At 60.5% G+C, this 18,712-nt stretch overlaps 2 protein-coding genes and 3 non-coding genes across 5 annotated transcripts; 2 read left to right on the forward strand and 3 right to left on the reverse strand.

Annotated features, from left to right (window-relative positions):
- Window positions 1-170: 170 nt before the first annotated feature.
- LOC130592531 (U1 spliceosomal RNA) lies at window positions 171-334 on the reverse strand. Its single transcript, XR_008970564.1, has one exon. It is a non-coding gene; the product is annotated as a U1 spliceosomal RNA (small nuclear RNA).
- A 2,271-nt stretch (window positions 335-2,605) lies between these two features.
- On the forward strand, window positions 2,606-2,769 carry LOC130592523 (U1 spliceosomal RNA). The gene has a single exon (XR_008970557.1). It is a non-coding gene; the product is annotated as a U1 spliceosomal RNA (small nuclear RNA).
- Window positions 2,770-3,503: 734 nt separating this feature from the next.
- LOC130592525 (U1 spliceosomal RNA) lies at window positions 3,504-3,667 on the reverse strand. Its single transcript, XR_008970558.1, has one exon. It is a non-coding gene; the product is annotated as a U1 spliceosomal RNA (small nuclear RNA).
- A 914-nt stretch (window positions 3,668-4,581) lies between these two features.
- Window positions 4,582-11,041, reverse strand: EIF2B4 (eukaryotic translation initiation factor 2B subunit delta). Its single transcript, XM_057396843.1, is given in 14 exon segments — window positions 4,582-4,824; window positions 5,024-5,204; window positions 5,304-5,484; window positions 7,203-7,330; window positions 7,864-7,966; window positions 8,183-8,259; window positions 8,604-8,718; window positions 9,101-9,192; window positions 9,394-9,476; window positions 9,664-9,873; window positions 10,307-10,445; window positions 10,534-10,571; window positions 10,803-10,873; window positions 10,875-11,041. Coding segments are annotated over 14 exon segments (1,785 nt in total). The 3' UTR covers window positions 4,582-4,624.
- Window positions 11,022-18,643, forward strand: SNX17 (sorting nexin 17). The gene is made up of 15 exons (XM_057396842.1): window positions 11,022-11,155; window positions 13,518-13,592; window positions 13,980-14,097; window positions 14,449-14,513; window positions 14,671-14,781; window positions 15,177-15,267; window positions 15,474-15,561; window positions 15,897-15,966; window positions 16,084-16,176; window positions 16,334-16,537; window positions 16,872-16,994; window positions 17,132-17,209; window positions 17,398-17,472; window positions 17,799-17,840; window positions 17,927-18,643. Exons 1-15 carry the CDS (start codon window positions 11,096-11,098, stop codon window positions 18,044-18,046), a joined length of 1,413 nt encoding a protein of 470 aa, XP_057252825.1. The 5' UTR covers window positions 11,022-11,095; the 3' UTR covers window positions 18,047-18,643.
- Window positions 18,644-18,712: the final 69 nt, after the last annotated feature.

The raw sequence follows: 18,712 nt of genomic DNA on the forward strand, positions 1-18,712 counted from the left end.
CGCGGGAGCCGGAGAGCGGAATGGCACGAGCGCGACCTCATCGGGGGCAGAAAGCGCGCGGCGCTGCGTGATATAAAATAGCGAACGGAGCCAAAAGGACCACGATGAGCAACTGGAGCGCGGAAAGAACCGACAAAGCGATGAGGAACTGTTTTTGAACCACGTAAAGCCAGGGGAGAGCGCGAACGCAGTCCCCCACTACCACAAATTATGCAGTCGAGTTTCCCGCATTTGGGGAAATCGCAGGGGTCAGCACACCCGGAGTGCAAGGGATGAGCCTCGCCCTGGGAAAACCACCTGCTTGATCATGGTGTCTCCCCTGCCAGGTAAGTATGACTGCCCTTCGCGCACCCACCGCCGCACGCCGCACAACACACACACACCTCACGGACACCGCACGCGGCGCTACCGGGACGAGCCCCGCACAGGCGCCCGCGCTACCGCACCCCTCTTCCTGCCGCCGTCATGCACCCGCGGGCGCCGAGCCCACGGGGGTGAGTGTGTCGCGGGTGTCCCGTGATGCCTCGCGGTGCTCGTTTGCATGGACACGCCCCCTGCCTGCAGGCCCCGCCCCGCTCTCACCGCGGACTTGTCGGTCCCTCTGCCCGCCCGCACCGGAACCGCTGTCGGCACCGAGACAGGGACCGCCCGGCGAGGGCTCGGTCTGTCAGAGCCGAGCGGGACCGGGCTGGAGCCGGGGTGTGTGTGTCAGGGGAGATGCGTCCAGCGGGGCTCGGGGACGTGAGCTCAGCTCCGTTGTGGGCTGATCCTGCAGGGGGCAAAGAGGGATCCGCGTCCCCCAGCTGGGGCGTATCCCGACGTGGACTCAAGTCGATGAGGAGACTCAATTGCCAATGGAGACTCAAATCCAACTTTAATCCAGTCAAGCCCTTTTTATCCCCTTGTTCGGTGCTTTCCCAAGGTTCACAAACATGCCACGTTCCGTCTCACTGGCCCCTGTAAACCTCTCCCGGTAGACAGTCCAGTAACAGTGTTGCAGCACACGTTGTCCAGACGACCCCGCCGTCTCAGACGCTCTCACAACGCCCACACCGTCTGGCTCCAACTGAGACTCCCGCCACAACAACATCCGGGCCCATCCGCCCAAGGCTTGCTCTGCGACCTTCCCTGTCCTTCAACACCCCACCTCATCGGCCCAGGGCTTGTTAAGCGTTAAGGCCTCAGAGCTCATTCCCAAACTGTTTTTCACGGAGATCTTCTCGCCTTCACTCCCCACACCCAGCCAGAGCAGAAAGCCGGGTCCCCAGACGTCGGGCTGGGTTCTGGTGGCTGGGCAGCCCCCTCTGGGTGGCGCTGGAACGGGTTCTGGTCGAAAGGCCAACATCACAGCACGTACAGGGCAGACAGGCAAAAGCGTTCACAGCCTGTGACCCCCGGTGCCAGAGGCATGGGATCTGGAAGCTGACAGCAGCATGGCAAGAGCAGGCACCCACGGAAGAGCCAAACCACGGGCACAGAGTGCCATGACAGCACCAGGAAACATTTCCTGGGGAAGGTGAGTGGCTGGGAATTGCCGTGCTTGCAGCACCCCAGCCCCACCGCAGCTCCAGTGCTCCAGGATGTCACCCTTCGAGTCCTGGCAATCCCTCAGCACACACAGACCCCCCTGATTCCTGGCCTGGTGCCCCTGTGAGTAGAGGCAAGGACCCAGAGGTAGAGTGCAAGCTGGATCATTTATTGCAAAGATTACACGATATTTATATGCTTCCAAGCAATTAGCCAAGCACATCTGTGTTTGCCTTGCAGTTACCTCGGGTGAAAAGTCTATCTGATTTTCTTCCGACGTCCTTGTTCCTTGCCAGTTCCAACATCTTCCAAGTACCAGTGAGGGACGGGTCACTCCTAATTGCCTGCTGTAGTTCCCCCTTCCCGTGGTCTCTGACAGTTTCGATACATTCCAACCCCCACATGCCTGGGCATGGAGGTGGGACTCGCAATGGCCGTAGGAGCAGGTGGGTGCTGCTGATGCCGCTCCAGCCCACGGCCACAGGGAGTTGACCGTCAGCACGGGAGAGCAGAGCTGCTCTGGGACATGCTGGCTGCTGGAGGGCTGCTGGTGTGTGACAGTGGCACACGCGGCTCTCGTGGAGCAAGGCCAGAGCCCAGAAACGGCCATGAGGGAAACGGGGGGCAAACGTGAACCATGGCTCGTAACATCTTGGGACAAAGGGGTGGGAGCAGCTCCAGGCACGGGCGGGCGGATAAGAACCGGCGTGAGACAGCACCGGGTCTGGCCGGGCTCGTTATCGGTGGCGAGGGGCGGGGACGAGGCCGGGGCGGTGCCAGCGGAGGCCGGGGAATGGATGTGAGGGCGCCCGCTGAGGGGGGACGGGACGGGACCGGAGCCGAGGAGTGGGGCCCGTGAGGGCGTGTCCATGCAAACGAGCACCGCGAGGCATCACGGACACCCGTGACACAAAACCACCCCGTGGGCTCGGGCGCACGAGGGCGGCAGAAAGAGGGGTGCGGGAGCGCGCGGCGGAGCCGGGCCCGTGCCGGTAGCGTTCCGGTAGCGCGGCGTGCGGTGTCCGTGAGGTGTGTGTGTGTTGTGCGGCGTGCGGCGGTGGGTGCGCGAAGGGCAGTCATACTTACCTGGCAGGGGAGACACCATGATCAAGCAGGTGGTTTTCCCAGGGCGAGGCTCATCCCTTGCACTCCGGGTGTGCTGACCCCTGCGATTTCCCCAAATGCGGGAAACTCGACTGCATAATTTGTGGTAGTGGGGGACTGCGTTCGCGCTCTCCCCTGGCTTTATCTGGTTTGAAAAGTAGAAGTGGTACCGAGCGTCATATGAAGCTTCTTACTATAGTTGTACATGCACTGATGTGTTCGACAGCCTCACAGGACGCATCAGTTGATAAAGAGCATAGGTCTGTCTGTTAGTGGGTCAGTTTTGAGACCTCGATGGGCTGTAGCCATTGGTGTGAGGTTCAACAAGGCAAAGTGCCGGGTTCTGTATCTGGGCCACAAGAACCTCTCGCAACGCTACAAGCTTGGGGAAGAGTGAGTAGAAATCTGCTCGGTGGAAAGGGACCTGGGGGTGCTGAACATGAGCAGCTTGTGCCCAGGCAGCCAAGAAGTCCAACGGCATCCTGGCCTGTATCAGCAAGAGCGTGGCAGCAGGGCCAGGGCAGTGATCGTCCCCCTGTAGTCGGCACTGGTGAGGCCGCACCTGTAATCCTTGGTTCAGTGCTGGGCCCCGCAGCACTGGTACCCACGGAGCCGTTGTTCCGCTGAGGCCCCGCAAGCCAGGGAGGGCTCCGGTCCCCTCGGCCCCATTCTCATGTCGGCGGTAACCGCGCGGCCGCGGCCCACGGGGCAAAGGGATCATCTGCAGTGTCCGGCCCGTCGCAAACTGCTCTGCTCAGAACCGTCCCAAGCGCGCAAACGCTACTTGGCTCACACAAACAGCAGCTCTTACTGTAGCTTTTTATACGTTGCTTCGGCGTTCATTCGCATGTCTACCTTTAAACCGCTTAAATCAGGGGAGAGCGCGAACGCAGTCCCCCACTACCACAAATTATGCAGTCGAGTTTCCCGCATTTGGGGAAATCGCAGGGGTCAGCACACCCGGAGTGCAAGGGATGAGCCTCGCCCTGGGAAAACCACCTGCTTGATCATGGTGTCTCCCCTGCCAGGTAAGTATGACTGCCCTTCGCGCACCCACCGCCGCACGCCGCACAACACACACACACCTCACGGACACCGCACGCCGCGCTACCGGGACGAGCCCCGCACAGGCGCGAGCGCTACCGCACCCCTCTTCCTGCCGCCGTCGCGCGCCCTCGTGAGCCCGAGCCCAAGGGGGTGGTTTTGTATCACGGGTGTCCCATGATGCCTCGCGGTGCTCGTTTGCATGGACACGCCCTCACTCACAGGCCCCACCCCGCGGCTCCGGTCCCGTCCCATCTCCCCTCAGCGCCATCCCCCGGCTTCCGCTGTCTCCACCCCGGCCTCGGTTCCCGTGGACCACAGCATTTGGCAGCAGACAGGTGACAGCGGAGTATAAATCACCTCTTCTTCTGCACAGGGCAGACTCACAGGAACCCCAGAAGGGCTAGAAACATGCACTGGCATGACAGTCTCTAGGATAAGCACACAGAGCCCACAGCAATCTCCAACAGGAGCCGAGATGAGCAACAACTTTACTGTACCAGAAATGGATGGGAATGCTTCCGAACAAGGCAGGAGATCCCCCTCCCTGTGCCAGAACCCCCAGCTTTTGCTCAGGCTGGATCCTGCACCAGGAGTAGCTCTGACCCCCTCAGGGGGCTGCAGGGTCAAACGTACCCAGCTCTAGGCTCTCCTGCACAAGCCTATCTCGGGTGGATACCAGAACGACAGCCAGTGATGTGAGCTAGGGACTGTCACCATGTCACTGTTTCTCCCATGTCCCAGAGGAGGGGCCCCGGGACAGGGAAGATCCTTTGCTGGTGCAGCCTGGAGCAACAGGAACAGGCTGGGCAGAAGTGCCAGCATCCCCAAGGATCACGCAGAGCTGAGCCTGTGGTGACATCGGTCATCAGGGCTCCTGCCATCCCACAGAAAACAGACAAACAGTATTGTGGGGCCTGGTTTATTAGTGTCCGTGCTGCTGCCCCTACTACTGATCCACGTTCTTGACCCGCAGGACAACAGGCACCGAAGTGCAGGGGATCATGCCCAAGTCTGTGATGACCAGATCCACCAGGTCAGGTGGTGTCACATCGTAGACGAGGTTGAGAAGTCGCAGGGACTTGTTCTCTGCCCAGCCACCCAGCTGGGCCTGGCCCTTCCTAAGCACGATCAGATCATCAGGGTCATCTGTGGAGAGAACAGGCAGCAGGATCAGGGACAGCACCTTTCCATTCTGCCCTGGGAGCACACACCACTGCTGCCTGCCAGGCCACCCTTCTTCTGAGAGGTGGCCCCTGGCCTGGAAGGGCAGGGCAGAGTAGAGCAGCCCATCCTGGTCAGCAGCGGGCACTGGTCTCAAGTGGCAGGAAGCAGACAGAAGCCATACCCAGCTCATTGGAGACAAAAGAGTCCGTCTGCACTCGCTCACAGAACTTGTAGGTCTCGCAGCACACGAGGACGGGCACATTGTAAGCCTTGGAGACCAGTGCTATCTGGGATGTCCCCACTCGGGACATGACGGAGCCGTTGGCCAGGAGTGCATGGGCTCCTAGCAGCACTTTAGATACCTGTCAGGGAAGCACAGGGATCTCTTGGCACCTTTCATCACCCTGCAGCCTCCCTTGAGCCCACCACTGCCCTCAGCACAGCCCCACTCTGCTCCTCACCTCGGGCAGCACATAGGAGATGGCGTTGATCATCACGTAGGTGCAGTGAATGCCCTTACGCACCAGCCGCCGCAGTGTCTCCCGGCCTTCCAGCCGCGGACGGCTGTCCACCACGATCACGCGGAAAGCTCGGCCCTTCTTCACATGGGCATCGCACAGTGTGCGGTTCACAAGGGAAGAGCTGATGGACACCAGTTAGAAAGCTCTCACCCGGCCCATGCAGACACTCCATGCTGCCAGCACTGCCCGCAAGTGTAGCCCCATGCCAAGAGACTTTCCTTGGTGCTGGCTCCAGTGTGGGACTCATCAGGTGCTGGTTGAGCAGGAGTTTCCTGGGTGTCAGTCTGGGGTCTTGCCAAGGGGACAGTCCTGACAGGCACCCAAAGCAGGGGCTGGCTGCCAGCAGCTGCAGCAGAGCAGGCACTACCAGGCACCAGCTGCCTCAGCAGCTCCCTGGGCACATCCAGACCAAGCAGAGCAATGTCTCCCTTATCCAGGGGAGAACTCGGGCTCCTTCCTAGACACTGATGGACTAATGCTGTCTGGAGATGAGACCAAGCAGAGCTCGTGTCCACACTCACCATTGTAAGTGCTGCCCCTTCCAGACACTCCTGTTACACTTGCTTCCAAGACCCTCCTCCCTGCCTTTGCAGTGGGAAAAGTTAAGTCTCAGCCCTCCCAGGAAGCAGCACTGACCTCTGCCTGTCTGTGAGCACAGTGGGGGACTCTCCCCTCCAAACCCTCTCCAAGTTCTCTCAGAATGCTCCAGGCCCAGGCTGACCTCCTGCTCCTTCCTTGATGATCCGACAGGAGGCACATCACACCTGGGCTCTTTTGCCACAGTGGTCTCAGTCTCCTTTTCCCACCACTACCTTCTGGAACACAGTCCCTCAAAGGAAGAATGAGCTTCCTTATTTCTGTCTCCTGACATCTGACACTGCTACAGTCTGTTTAAAATGACAGTTACCGTGCACAACTGCTCTGTAGGTGCCCTGTATTGAAAAAGTGGTGAATCTGGGTTTCTTAAAACACTCAACACTAGACACATGCAAACAGAGGACAGTGCTGAGCTCTGAACAGCGCTGAGCTCTGAACAGCAGAGACTCAGACAAGCCTTTGGTACAGGCTTTGCTGACAGTGATGGCTTTAAGCCTCTTCAGGCACTTCTCAGCCCAGTCAAGTTGTCACCCGCCACTGTAACGATACAGGCTGGTGGGCCTGTGTAAGTTGCAAGAGCAGGCAGGGCAAACTCAGGCATTCACAAACCATGTCTGAGGTGCTAATGCAACTACATTAATCAGTATAGGCTGGTATAAGTCTACTTGATCAGACTCTCCTGTTCATTCTCTGAACGAGTCCGAGGGTTCCAGTGCTTCCAGCATCCAAGTTGTCCCAGCATAGAGAGAAATTGTGAACCACATGAGCAGGACACAACCCTCCACAGCGGGGCCCTCCAGGGATGCCTGCTCGCAGCCAGCCCTGCCAACACAGTCCACTGCACCCCACAGACATCGTTTAGCATTCCCCTTGGCAGCTGCCAGGCAGAAAGTGCTCTGTCACCACCTCGTGACATGAGCTCATCAGCCTGCCTATCTCTCAGGACAGTCCCAATGAGCTCTCTGCTTTTTCTAAAGCACTAACACCACATTCTCATCCAGTGAGCAAGTGCTGATCCCAGGCCATGCTCTGCTCTGTCCTGACACCCTTGTACAGCCTCTCATTGCCCACTCACTGCTTGTTTCATTTCTGGTTGCTGAACACAGAGCCATAACCCCTCTCTCGGCCCTGGGAAACACCAACTTTTCCAACCTTTAAACACTGCTTTTGCAAGAGCTTCCCATGTTCATTCAGGTTTTCTTTTCCCACCCGCTGGCCTGGCTGTCCTAGCTCTCCTCTTACCATCCATACACCAGGATCACATCGTTGTCATTTATCTTCTCAAAGGCAGACCTTGAAATGGCTTCAGCTGCCAGAAGAATCTTCTCCCGCAGATATTTGTCAATAGTGTCCTGCAGCTTCTCCTTTGCCTGGGGAGACAGTGCCATCACATACAGCACGGCCTTCCCACACCATGAACACTGTTGTCCCTCGCAGCCTGGTATGGCTGTAGGCTCAGCTCTGCCCTGCTCCCAGTCAGACTGTATGCTGAATGGCACCTTCCCCTGGGACAGGGGATCTGCAAGACACATGGGGCCACTCCTGACCCAGCACAGGCTCCCAGAAGACCATGGTGCCTCACCATGTCTTTCAGCTGCCATCAGGCCCTCCCCAGCTCTGCCCTTGCACCTCCTGGTCAACTGCTCTGGTCACCCCATGGAGATTTTACTACTCAGACTCTCCAGCTTGACTCCTCTTAGCCCACCAGCCATGCAGCCTCAGGGGTTCTCATGATGTTCACCACCCCTCTGCCCCTTGCTCCACAGCCAGCAGGCTCCTGGGGAGCTTTTTGCATGGGACATAGCTGAGCACTGAAAAACCACATTCTTCTTCACCTGTGACTTTACTGATGCTGCCAGTAAGACACCACCCTGGTGTCTGCTGCGCACATGAGGCCACTCACCTCTTCCTCTCGCAGGGTGTCGGGTAGGCATGAAATCTCCTTCTTAAGGAACTTAATGGCATTGCCCATGCTGGCTGAAAGGGGCCGACACTGGTTCAGGAAGCTGCAGAGAGGAAATATGCTTAGCTCCAGAGCAGCTTGGAGAACAGGACAGCAAGATGGAGGGTGCAGCTGGGCTGGGGATAGTGGGCTAGGAGGTAGGACTCAGAGCCCCAGTAAAGTCAGACCAAGCTTGGGTGGACACCAAGCCAGAGAGGTGATCGATAGATGACACTCAGTGCAGCCTCAGTCCCTCTGCTCCAGCACCAGGAGCCCTCACCTGATGTGTGGCTTCAGCTTGGCCACTAGGTCCCTTGACAGCTCCTCACTGGGGGGAGTTGAGTAATCTCGGATCAGCTAAGACAAGAAGGAAGAGAGCATGATCTCAGGGCACCTGCCCCTTCTGGCTAGGCAGGGCATGCGACCACCCTCACACAAAAGGCTGCAGACCAGCCAGGAATATGTACTGCACAGCTTGACACACTTTCACAGCGGGGTAAAGGGGTGCTCCAGGAACTCAAATTTGCAGTGGTAGCACCAGAATGGGACACCAGCAGGGCCCAGCCCTGGAAACAGTCAGAAAGAGGAGGCTGAAGATGACCGAGCACAGATACAGTCTCAAAAGCCAGGGAATAGGAAGAGATGCCTGTGCATGGTGCAACACCCCACTGCTTGGTGGGCACAGGTAGCTGCTCACATACCTGTTTGAAGACTTCCAGCAGGGCGATGCAACGGGCATTGGAGCCATTGATGATGCCCTGGGAGTATTGGAGGCCAAGGCGTACCACAGCTGGGTGAATTACAGTGGAGGGGATGCTGCAGGGATAAATACAAGAGAGCTGTCAGCAGGGCCCTCTACAGCCCAGGAACAGCCAACCCAGTGCCAGGCCTCCAGCCAAACAACCTGAAGGGTGGCCCAGGACAGCCCCTCTTTGCTCTAAGGAGGAGTCAGGCTAAGCCCACAGCACCCTCTCCTGTGGCCGTGCACTGCTTGAGGGCAGCTCTCCTCACCCCATAGGTATGACATCTGGCTGCCCCAGCCACTGCTCCTCAAACAAAGCAAAAAGTATCCTCCACCACCCCATCAAGCCTATTCCACACACAAGGCCATGATACTCCTTCACTACAGCCATTTTGCGGACACAACCAAAACAGAGCCAAATGCTTGCCAAAGGCCTGGGCTGGGGAGGCCACGTACCTCATCTGCTGTGTCAGTGGCTTCTTCCGGCTGTACTGGTGCAAGTGGGAGAACAGGTTGACCTTGGTGCCATAGTCCTGCCTCAGAGGTACCTGCAGCCAAACAGCACTGATGATGACTTAGCTAAAACTGCCACACAGCCCTGCTTGCTCCAGCACCACCGATCATACCCAGCACTCACAGCACACCAGAGGTCCCCTGTGCCCAGCAGATAACAGACACTTGTCCCACCACACACAACTGCAGCATGACTGCCCTGAAGCACGCAGCTTGTTACCCGGCCCTCCTCCTACCTGCTGCCGCTCCAGCTTCTTGGCCAGTTTCCTCTGGGCAGCGGGATCATCCATCTGCACGTGTTCCGGCAGCCGCTTTACCACTGTGAGGGTAGCAGGGAGGGTAGTGTGAGGTGATGCCAGCCTGGTGCAGCCACCAGTCCAGTCACACTGCCCCAAGACTCAGGGAATACACAGGGTGGCAGTGCCCATGGCACTGTGGAAGGGTTAGTTTCCCACCGTAGGCAACTCCCTCCCTGCTAACCCACCCTATGTTGACAATGGCTTTACCAGACTGGGGCTCGGTCGGAGTCAGCCTGGGCTTGGCTGCTGTGGCTGCCTGGCTCAGCTCCGCTTTCCTGGCCTGCTTCTGGGCCCGCTCAGCCTCCTGCTTGGCCCGGCGCTCTGCCCGCAGCTCAGCTTTGCTTTTGCCCCCTGCAGGCTTCTCACCGTCGTTGGGGCCATCAGCCAAGGCTGGGGGGGATGTGAGATGAGCAGCTACTGCAGGAGATGGAAGAGGGAAGGAAGTCAGTGCCCAGCCTCAATCACCATGAGATACAGCCCAAAAACATGGGGCAGCCTGTGGCAAGAAGATCCTCCTTTGCGCAAGGCTCTGTGTTTGGAGGAACAGATGGGAATACATCCCACGTTGCCCAGCACCTTGCCACAACCCCTGTGCAGCTGACATGGGACCATCAGACCAGTCCCATATTCAGGGAGGCAGGGGCCTGTCCTCTCTGCATCTCAGTCCCTGCAAACACGCAGGCACTCGAGGTAGCGAGGTCCTGCTGCAGCCTCCCATGACTGGAGGACGCTCCTGCCTCAGGCTGTTCCAGCACAAGGGTCCCAAACCCCGGAGGCCACCGGGGCCTTGCACAGGGCTGCCCCCGTTCGGGGGGTGGGGAGGGCTGCCGGGGAAAAAGGGGGTCCTCACCCTGCGGCTGCCCTGCCTCGGAGGGCACCCCCAGCTCCGGGGTCTCAGCCAACGGCCCCTTCTCACTCCTTTTCTTTTTCTTCTGCTGTTTCTTCTCCTTCCGCAGCTGCAGCTTCTCCTCCCGGGAGAGTTCCGTGGCCTGCGGGCGCAGACGGTCAGGCAGCCCGCGTCCCCCACGCCCTCCCCGGCGCGGCTCCCAGCACCACGCCGGTCCCGGCCCTGCTCACCTGCGGTCCCTCCGGCGCGGCTGCTTCGGGGCCCGCACCTGGAAGAAGAAGGGTGAGCGGGGCCGGGCTGGTGCCAGCGCCGCGGTCCCGCCGCCCCCCGGCTCCGGTCCGATCCCGTACTCACCGCCCCGCGCCGCCCGCTCCGCCATGACGCCTGCTCCGCCGCTCAGCAGCGCTCCCTGCCGGCGGGACCTGCCGTGACGTCAGCGGCCCCCGCATGACGCGCGGTGACGCCACGCTGTAGGCGCTGTGGGGGCTGTTACCTCTACCGGGGCGCTCCCCTCCGCCGCGGCCTGCGCGGCTCCGGGGGCGCGGCCAGCACCGGGGCAGAGCCGCAGCACGGAGTCGCTGGGACGCTGCCGGCAGCAGGCGCGGGGCTGTCCCTGAGCTCCTGCGGGGCGGAGCGAGAAGGAGCGGGGCCGGGGCCGGCCCCCGCGGGCGTGTTCCGCCGGCCGCGCCATCGCGGGGGCCCCGCGGGGCGGTACCCGGGAGCGCCGGGCTCCGACATGGCGGCTCGCGGCAGGTAGCGGGGGCGCGCGACCCGGCCCGTCTCGGCCCCGCCATGCACTTCTCCATCCCCGAGACCGAGACCCGCGCCGGCGACGGCGGCGCCGCCTACGTGGTGAGCGGGGCCGGCGCGGAGCTGTCCCGCGGGTGCGGGGCGGAGACCCCCGGGCCGGTAGGGCCGGGTCTGAGTCCGACGTTACGGAGTGGTCGCTGCCCGGTGGGGCTGTGCGGGCCAGTAGTCCCGACGCCGGTGCCGGGTGGCCTTGTGCGGGCCGGGGCCGCCATCCCCAGCCGGTATCCCGCTTCCCGGCCGCGCCGCCGCGGCTCCCTAGGGCCGGTAGAGACGAGGCCGAGCCCTCTGCGTTGCGGGGCGGGGGGAAGGACAGCGGGCGGCGGCCACATCCCGTCCCGGGGCCCGGCTCATCCTGGCCCGGCAGCCCGTCCGTCCGTCCCGGCTTCCTGTTTTGCTCGGCGCGCCGTGAACGCCCTCCGGCTTGGCAGCTCCTCCGGAGTCGGTCCCCCGGTCACCGGAGGGACACTGCGGCGGGCTGAGCCCCCTGGGCTGCGCGGCGGTGCGGCCGCAGGGGCCGGGGCCAGGCTCGCTTCTTCGTGCTCGGGGTAAGGGTGGGCGGCTGTGGGCTCCTTGGCCCCGCGGCTGTCAACGTGGGGGTCCCTCGCCTGCCCCTTTTGCCGCGATCCCTCTCTGGGAGACCTCCCGGGTGCTCTCGGCAGCAGGCGGTGGTGTGTCGGGGACACACAGGGTGGTTGTGCGCTGCAGGAAGGGCTGTGAAGCTGTCTTGTGATCCACAGGCAGCTGTGGTTGTACAAGGCCCGCAGGAGCACTCTGCACTTTGCCCTCAGGTGGTGGTCTCAGTGTCAGAGGAGAGCTCCTTCGCAGCCCTGAGTCTGGGCAGGAGCTGGTGACCCCACAGAGATGGTGTGAGAAGCTACTGTGAGCTCCAGTGCGTGCAGGGCCAGCGTGGCCTGGGCCACTGCCTTTGCTGACCCCGGGCAGCCCCAGTTGTCAGGGGCAGGAGGATGCCTGGGGCTTTCAGTGAGTGCAACTGCCATGGGAGGTACATGCCTGGGCTGCAGGGGCTGGCTGGAGGAGCATCTCCATCCCCTGTGGTGCAGTCCTGCCCTCCCAAACACCATTCTGGGGATGGCAGGACCTGCTCTGGCACAGAGGGGAACAGCACTGTCCCCTTGGAGGATACTGCCTGTGGTGGGGTAACTGGGACCTCGGGCATGGAGTCATGTCCCTGGGACTGGGCTCTGTGCAGCTCTGTCTGCAGTGACAGAGGGTTTCTGTCCTCTCCCCCTGGCTGAGGGACGTGTCCTGCTGAGCTTTCTGCAGCAGCTCTTATACTTTCAAGCAGCCCGAAGTGCTGGGGCATGTTCCGGTGGCCCCAGGGTGGGCAGGCAGCACACAAGGAAAGAAACCCTTGCCCTGTGGTGAGAGATGGCTGTGGCCATGCACCCTGGGAGGTGCTGGAGTGAGCCCAAACCTGCAGCCTTTGGCAGTGGGGATGTCTTGGCCATGCAGCTCTGCAGCTGGCCATCAGGCTCCCCTCTGCTGGCCTGAGTGCAGCCTGGGTTGCTGTGCTGGCTGCTGTGTTACTCTGCTCGCTTCTCCAAACGTGTTTGGGGCCTGCAGGATGGAGAGCTGCCGCCTCTCCTTGCTGCCGGGAGTGTGGAGGGGTGTTCTTGCCTGCTGACTTGGGGGACAGCCGTGTCCATGTGGCTCTGTACTCTCCTTGTGGCTGGGCAGCTGCAGGATTACCCCTTCCTGGTGTCTGCTGGGCACATCTCTTGGATGTGCTTCTACTTCCTGAGTGGTTTTGACCATATCCCCAGTGCTGCATGTCTGTGCCAACGCTGACTTGTCTTCAGAAGAGCAGCACACAGAAACCTTTCAGTGCTGTATTGTACTCTTATGTGCAAGTCCTGGGTGTTTGATCTGTCCTCGCTTGCTAGCCCTTGGATGCTGACACAGCTCCTCCTGGTCCTGGCTGTGCATGGGGTCATAGCTATGCCTGCCTGAGGCTGCTTGTTCCATATGTCTACCTCCATTGGGGTGCTGCCCCAATGAGCTGCAGAGGGCCCTGGCCCCACACGGGAAGCACTGCTGAGCTGTGTGCTCTGGGGCAGGCTCTGGAGGGGGTTCAGGTAGTGAGCAGCATGATGCCGGCATTGGTGCCTCTGGGCTGGGGCTGGTGCCTGCAAGGCAAATCCAGCTCCTGCGGTGGTGCCCAGCCTGGGAAATGGCATGTGAGGGGAAAAGGTGGCTCCTGGCACTTCCCAGGATGGGGGCTGAGCTCTGCTGTCGGGAGGGGAAGGCTGGGGTGCCCCCTCTGCCCCTCGTGGTGTCTTCAGGAGCATCACCTCCTCCTGGGCTGGGCCCTGCAGGGGCTTCATCCTGGGGTAGCCTGTGGACCTGGGGAGTGCCTGCATCTGACTTGTGTCTCTCCCCACAGGCCTACAACATCCATGTGAATGGGGTGTTGCACTGCCGAGTGCGTTACAGCCAGCTCCTGGGGCTGCATGAGCAGGTAGGGAGCCATCCCCAGTGGTGGTGGGAGCTGCTGTCATCCAGCCCCTGTCCTGTGGGCAGCACTGTGGTGCCTGCTGTGCTTTTGGCAGGCAGGGTGCTGGGTCTGTGGGCTGCTGTTGGGTGCTGCAGGAAGGCCCTGGGTGAGAGCCGCAGCATTGGGTGCTGTGCTGGCTGCAGGCAGGCATGCACTGCCCATGGGGCTGGGCAGGTGATTGTGCTGTTCCTTGGCATTTGGTACAGGCCTTTTCTCCTGTCCTGTGACGTCCTGACTAGGTTCTTGAAAACTCCCCTTGCCAGGGCCCTGGAAATCAGCTGGGGGGGGGGGGGAGGTTAGACTAGCCACCATCTCCCTGGAGGCTCTCATGGCACTCTGCTCTCTTCCCAGTTAAGGAAAGAGTATGGCGCTAATGTTGTCCCAGCCTTTCCCCCAAAGAAGATCTTTACACTCACCCCGGCAGAGGTAGAGCAACGACGGGAACAGCTGGAGAAATACATGCAGGCGGGTAAGCTGGGTCTGCACCGTGCTGCAGCTCAGGGTTGGCTGCCCCCTGCTTGGTCACTCAGGGCACTGGGGCACTACCTGCACCTTCCTTCCTGCACTGCTCTGTCTGCCATGGCACATCTTCATACTCACTCTGGCATTAGCTCACCACCGGACATTGGCCCTGGCAGGGGTGGAGACCCCTGGTGCCTTCACCTGCAGGGTGCCCATAGCCACCCATGTGCATGCCCTAAACACAGCACGTGCTTAGTCTGAGTGCAAACTCTGCGAGGCTCCAGAGCAGACAGGCATTGCTGTGGGTCCCTGCCCCTTCCTGCATAACAACTGACTCCCTGCTCATCTTCCATCCCAGTGCGGCAGGACCCGACACTTGGAGGGAGCGAGATCTTCAACAGCTTCCTGCGCAAAGCCCAGCAGGTGAGGGTGGAGCTGCTGGAGGTGGTGGGCTGCTGGGGCAGCCTGCATGGGGGTGAGTGCCAACCGCTGGGGCCGGGCAGTGCGAGCTGGGGCCCTCGGGCTGTGAGGATGGTCAGCAGTGGGGGGGCCACAGTGGCAATCCTGTTTCTCTCTCCAGGAGACGCAGCAGATACCCACAGAGGAGGTGGTGCTGGAAGTGCTACTTTCCAATGGCCAGAAGGTCAAGGTCACCATCCTTACTTCGGACCAGACAGAGGATGTCCTTGAGGTGCCAAAGTTCTTGTGCTGGGCAAGACCAGCTCCTCCTGCGGAGTTCTGTGGCTTCTCATACATGCATGAGCTTCCTTAGTCTGTCAGCCCCTGGCCTTCCCTGCTGAGTCCCTTCCCCAGAGCAGCATTGTCGTGGGGCTGAAGAGCTGGAAAGGGTGTGCTGATGTGTGGGCCAAAACTAATGTCAGGAAGCCCCAGCTGTCTCATGGTGGATGTAATTCCCTCACTCCCTGTCCATTGTCCCCCCTGCCCTGGCCCCCAGCACAGCAGAGGTACTGCTTTCCTGCTGTTGGGAGGCCCCAGAATACACAGAGGCTTAATCCTGCCACGGGGTAAGGATGTAGAAGGGCTGCCTCTCTGCAGGAAGTGGTGACTTCCTGCTCTCACTCCCAGGCTGTGGCCTCCAAGCTGGATCTGCCAGATGACCTGGTTGGCTACTTCAGCCTCTTCCTAGTGAGAGAGACCAAGGATGGAGCTTTCTCCTGTGAGTAGGGCATGCTGGAGCCCCATGAGGGCTGTGGTGGGGCAGCTGCCCTGTACCCTGCCCTGGCACAAGAGCTGTTTATTTGGACCCCACGGCCCTGCCCTGGCTGTGGGGATCCAGTGGGCTCCCCTGGGGTGCCTTGGCTGGCAGGGGTCCGGTGGGCTCCTGCTGACCTGAGCTGCTGCTGAGTTGCCGTTTCCTCGCAGTTGTGCGGAAGCTGCAGGAGTTTGAGCTGCCATACGTGTCAGTCACCAGCCTGCACAACCCCGAGTTCCGGATCATCCTGCGCAAGAGGTGAGCGGCAGGGCTGGAGGGGCAGTGCCTGCTGGAGCAGTGGGGTCTTGTCTGGGCTTTGTGCTCTGCAGAGGGACCTTTCTCTTCCTTCCGTTGCCACCTGTGAGTGCTTTGGCCTGCAGGAATACACCTGGGCTTCCCCAGCCATGACATGCGGTGGCTGGACTGCCCTACTGGGCTTGTTTCCACTTACCCAGACACATGGGGACACGGATGGCTAATGGGGGAGCTGGCCAGAGAGCCAGCCCAGCACCTTGTCCCAACATGGGGGGTGTTTTTCTCCCCATTGCTGTTAGGAGCTGCGGAATAGGTTGACCCATGTGGTTTCCTTCTAGCTACTGGGACTCCTCCTATGATGATGATGTAATGGAGCATCGTGTGGGGTTGAACTTGCTGTATGCACAGGTGAGGGTCAGTGTGGCCCAGCTGGGTGAGGAGGGACACTGTATCTCTCATCTATGGCTGTGTGGAGTCTCGAGGGGCTCTGGGCTCAGCTGCTCACCAACTTCTGCTCCTTGGTAGACGGTGTCAGACATCGAGCATGGATGGATCCTTGTCAACAAAGAACAGCACCGACAGCTGAAGTCCTTGCAGGAAAAAGTCTCCAAGAAGGAGGTAGGGGAGGGCACAGTGCTGTGACTGGAGCAGTCCCAACACCAGACTGGCACCACTCCTGTGTGAACTTGTGGTGCTGAGTTTGTGGCCTGGTGCTGGCCCAGGAGGTATGTTGGGAAGGTGGCAGCCTGTGCTGAGCTTCCCTGGCTCTTTGCAGTTCATCCGCCTGGCCCAGACCCTCAAGTACTACGGCTATCTCAAGTTCGACCCCTGCGTCACTGACTTCCCGGAGAAGGGATGCCATGTAGTCGTCAGTGCTGGCAACAACGAGCTCAACTTCCAGGTGCGGCTGCCCAGCGAGCAGATCAAGGAAGGCAGCTTCAAGGTCACACGCATGCGGTGCTGGCGGGTCACATCCTCGGTGAGTCCTCCATGTCTCTGATACCCTAGGGAGCAGGGAGAGGTCTGGTGAGACCTGGCTGTGCCGGGCCGGTCTGACAGCTCTCCCCAGAAGAGGTGCTAGCTGTGTTACCTGCTTCCACCCAGCTGCCCTGGGAAGGGTCTGAGTTGTGCTTTGGGGGTTGAAGGGGTCATGGGTGTGAGGACTTTGGGGGGATTGGTGGTGGTGGAATATCAGTGGGAGCTGGGCAGGGTGTACAGTGCCCGGCTGGAGCGTGCCCGCTGTCAGCAAAGGGGCCTGGGAAACTGTCTCCTTTCCCTCTGGAGGCTCCCAGCCTCAGAATGTGCCCTTGCAGGTGCCGATGAGCAATGGTCCCTCGGGCAGCAGCCCGGCAAAGTCCGAGGTAAAGCTGGAGCTGGCTTTTGAGTATCTAATGAGCAAGGACCGGCTGCAGTGGGTCACCATCACCAGTCCACAGGTAGGGCTGCCTGTGTGCTAGGCTGGCTGTGCACAAGCATGGAGGTGAGGGAAAAGGCTGGTCTGGTCTGGTCTTGGTGTGCCATGTTGGGAAAGCCGTGGGGGTGTATGAAGCCTTGTGACATGTCTCTCTTGCAGGCCATTATGCTGAGCATCTGCCTGCAGTCCATGGTGGATGAGTTGATGGTGAAAAAGTCTGGAGGCAGCATCAGGAAGGTGAGGGTTGGGGCTGAGTGTTGTCTCTGGGGTGTCATCCCGTTCCACCCTTCTGACTCCCCAGGGTCTGGGCTGGGCCCTGCTTGCTCTCCTCAGCACGGGGCAATATGAAGGATCCCCAGGGGCTGTCTTAACCTCTAGAGCTGCCCATGGGGACCCTGTGGCTGAGCTGAGCTCCTTCCCTGCAGATGTTTCGCCGGCGCATGAATGGAGCCCTGCGGCGCTCAGACAGCCAGCAAGCTGTGAAATCCCCCCCACTGCTGGTGAGTAGGACCCTGCAGCCCTGGTAGGGGAGACAGGTGTGACCATGGGCTTCGCTCTGTGTTGGTACCAGAGCCCACTACCCCCAGAGGTGCTACTATCCCCCTGGCAGGGCTGGAGCAAGCGCAGAGGACAGCAAGGCTGCAGTGCCCCACTCCTGCAGCCCTGGGAAGAGAAAGAGGGCCTGGACTCATCTCCAGGAGCCAGATTCCCTGGGGAGGAGAGGGCAGTCTGGCCTTGTTTCAGGAGCGTGGGGAGATGTGGATTTGGGAAGGGTGGGTGGCATGTCCCACCACCTGAGGGCTTCCTGACCCTGCTGTCCCTACAGGACTCACCTGATGCCTCCAGGGAACCAATGGCCAAACTCTCGGTGAGTTGTGTGTGGGCGCACTGGTGCCATCACCCCTCGGACTCTGGGGGTCCGTAACATCTCCCTAACATCTCCACTCTCCACAGAGCAAGCTTACCTCTGTCAGCCTGCGAGGGATCAGCCACTCCAGCTCTGCTAATGATGTGGGCGCTAATGACTTCCATGGCAATTATGCCTTTGAGGGCATTGGCGATGAAGATCTGTAGTGTCCCCCTTGTAGGACAGCACCCGCCGAGGGCCTTCGCTGAGGAATGTATGACCTGCAGACAGGTTGCAATCAACGTGCCTCTTACCTGCTACATCCACCTTTCCCTGCTCCCCTGGGCTGGGGAGCTCACCCCCTGCCCTCCGCTGCCTTTGGGATGGGGGCAGCTGAACTCCTACTGCTGCTGGCTCCAGCTGGGAGAGGGCCTGTTCCCAGGGTGGCACCAGCTCAACCTGAGCAGCGTGCCCAAGCCGAACCCTGGAGCAGCATCACGGAGCCTGGCCCAGAGCTGGGGGGCAGAGCTGCCCCTTCCCCAGAGCTGCCCTGCGAGGCTGGGCAGAGCCTGGTGGCACCAAGCAGCCCTCGTGAGACTCCGTATATGCCAAATTAGCATTTAGGTTTCTGCTCAGAGACAGGCTGCAGTAAACTGTCTCCAGGGGGCTCTGCGCAGAGCCCCCTCTCTAACCCGCTCATAGACTCCAGTGTAATCTAGGCTTGTAACCACGTATCTTCTGCTGCTCAGACCGACCAGAGCATTAATGGACAGTAACTGATGTTTACACACTGCAATGATGATTAAAATGGATCCTGATTGGTACTGGGCTGTCTGTTGGGGGGTGGCTGCTCTCCCTCTCCTCCCTGCACACCCTTCCAGCCCACGATGTCC

Source organism: Pezoporus wallicus, unplaced genomic scaffold (genome assembly GCF_028554395.1).
Source record: "Pezoporus wallicus isolate ANWC-B61680 ecotype Strahan unplaced genomic scaffold, APGP_CSIRO_Pwel_v1 contig_7265, whole genome shotgun sequence".
NCBI lineage: Eukaryota > Metazoa > Chordata > Aves > Psittaciformes > Psittacidae > Pezoporus > Pezoporus wallicus.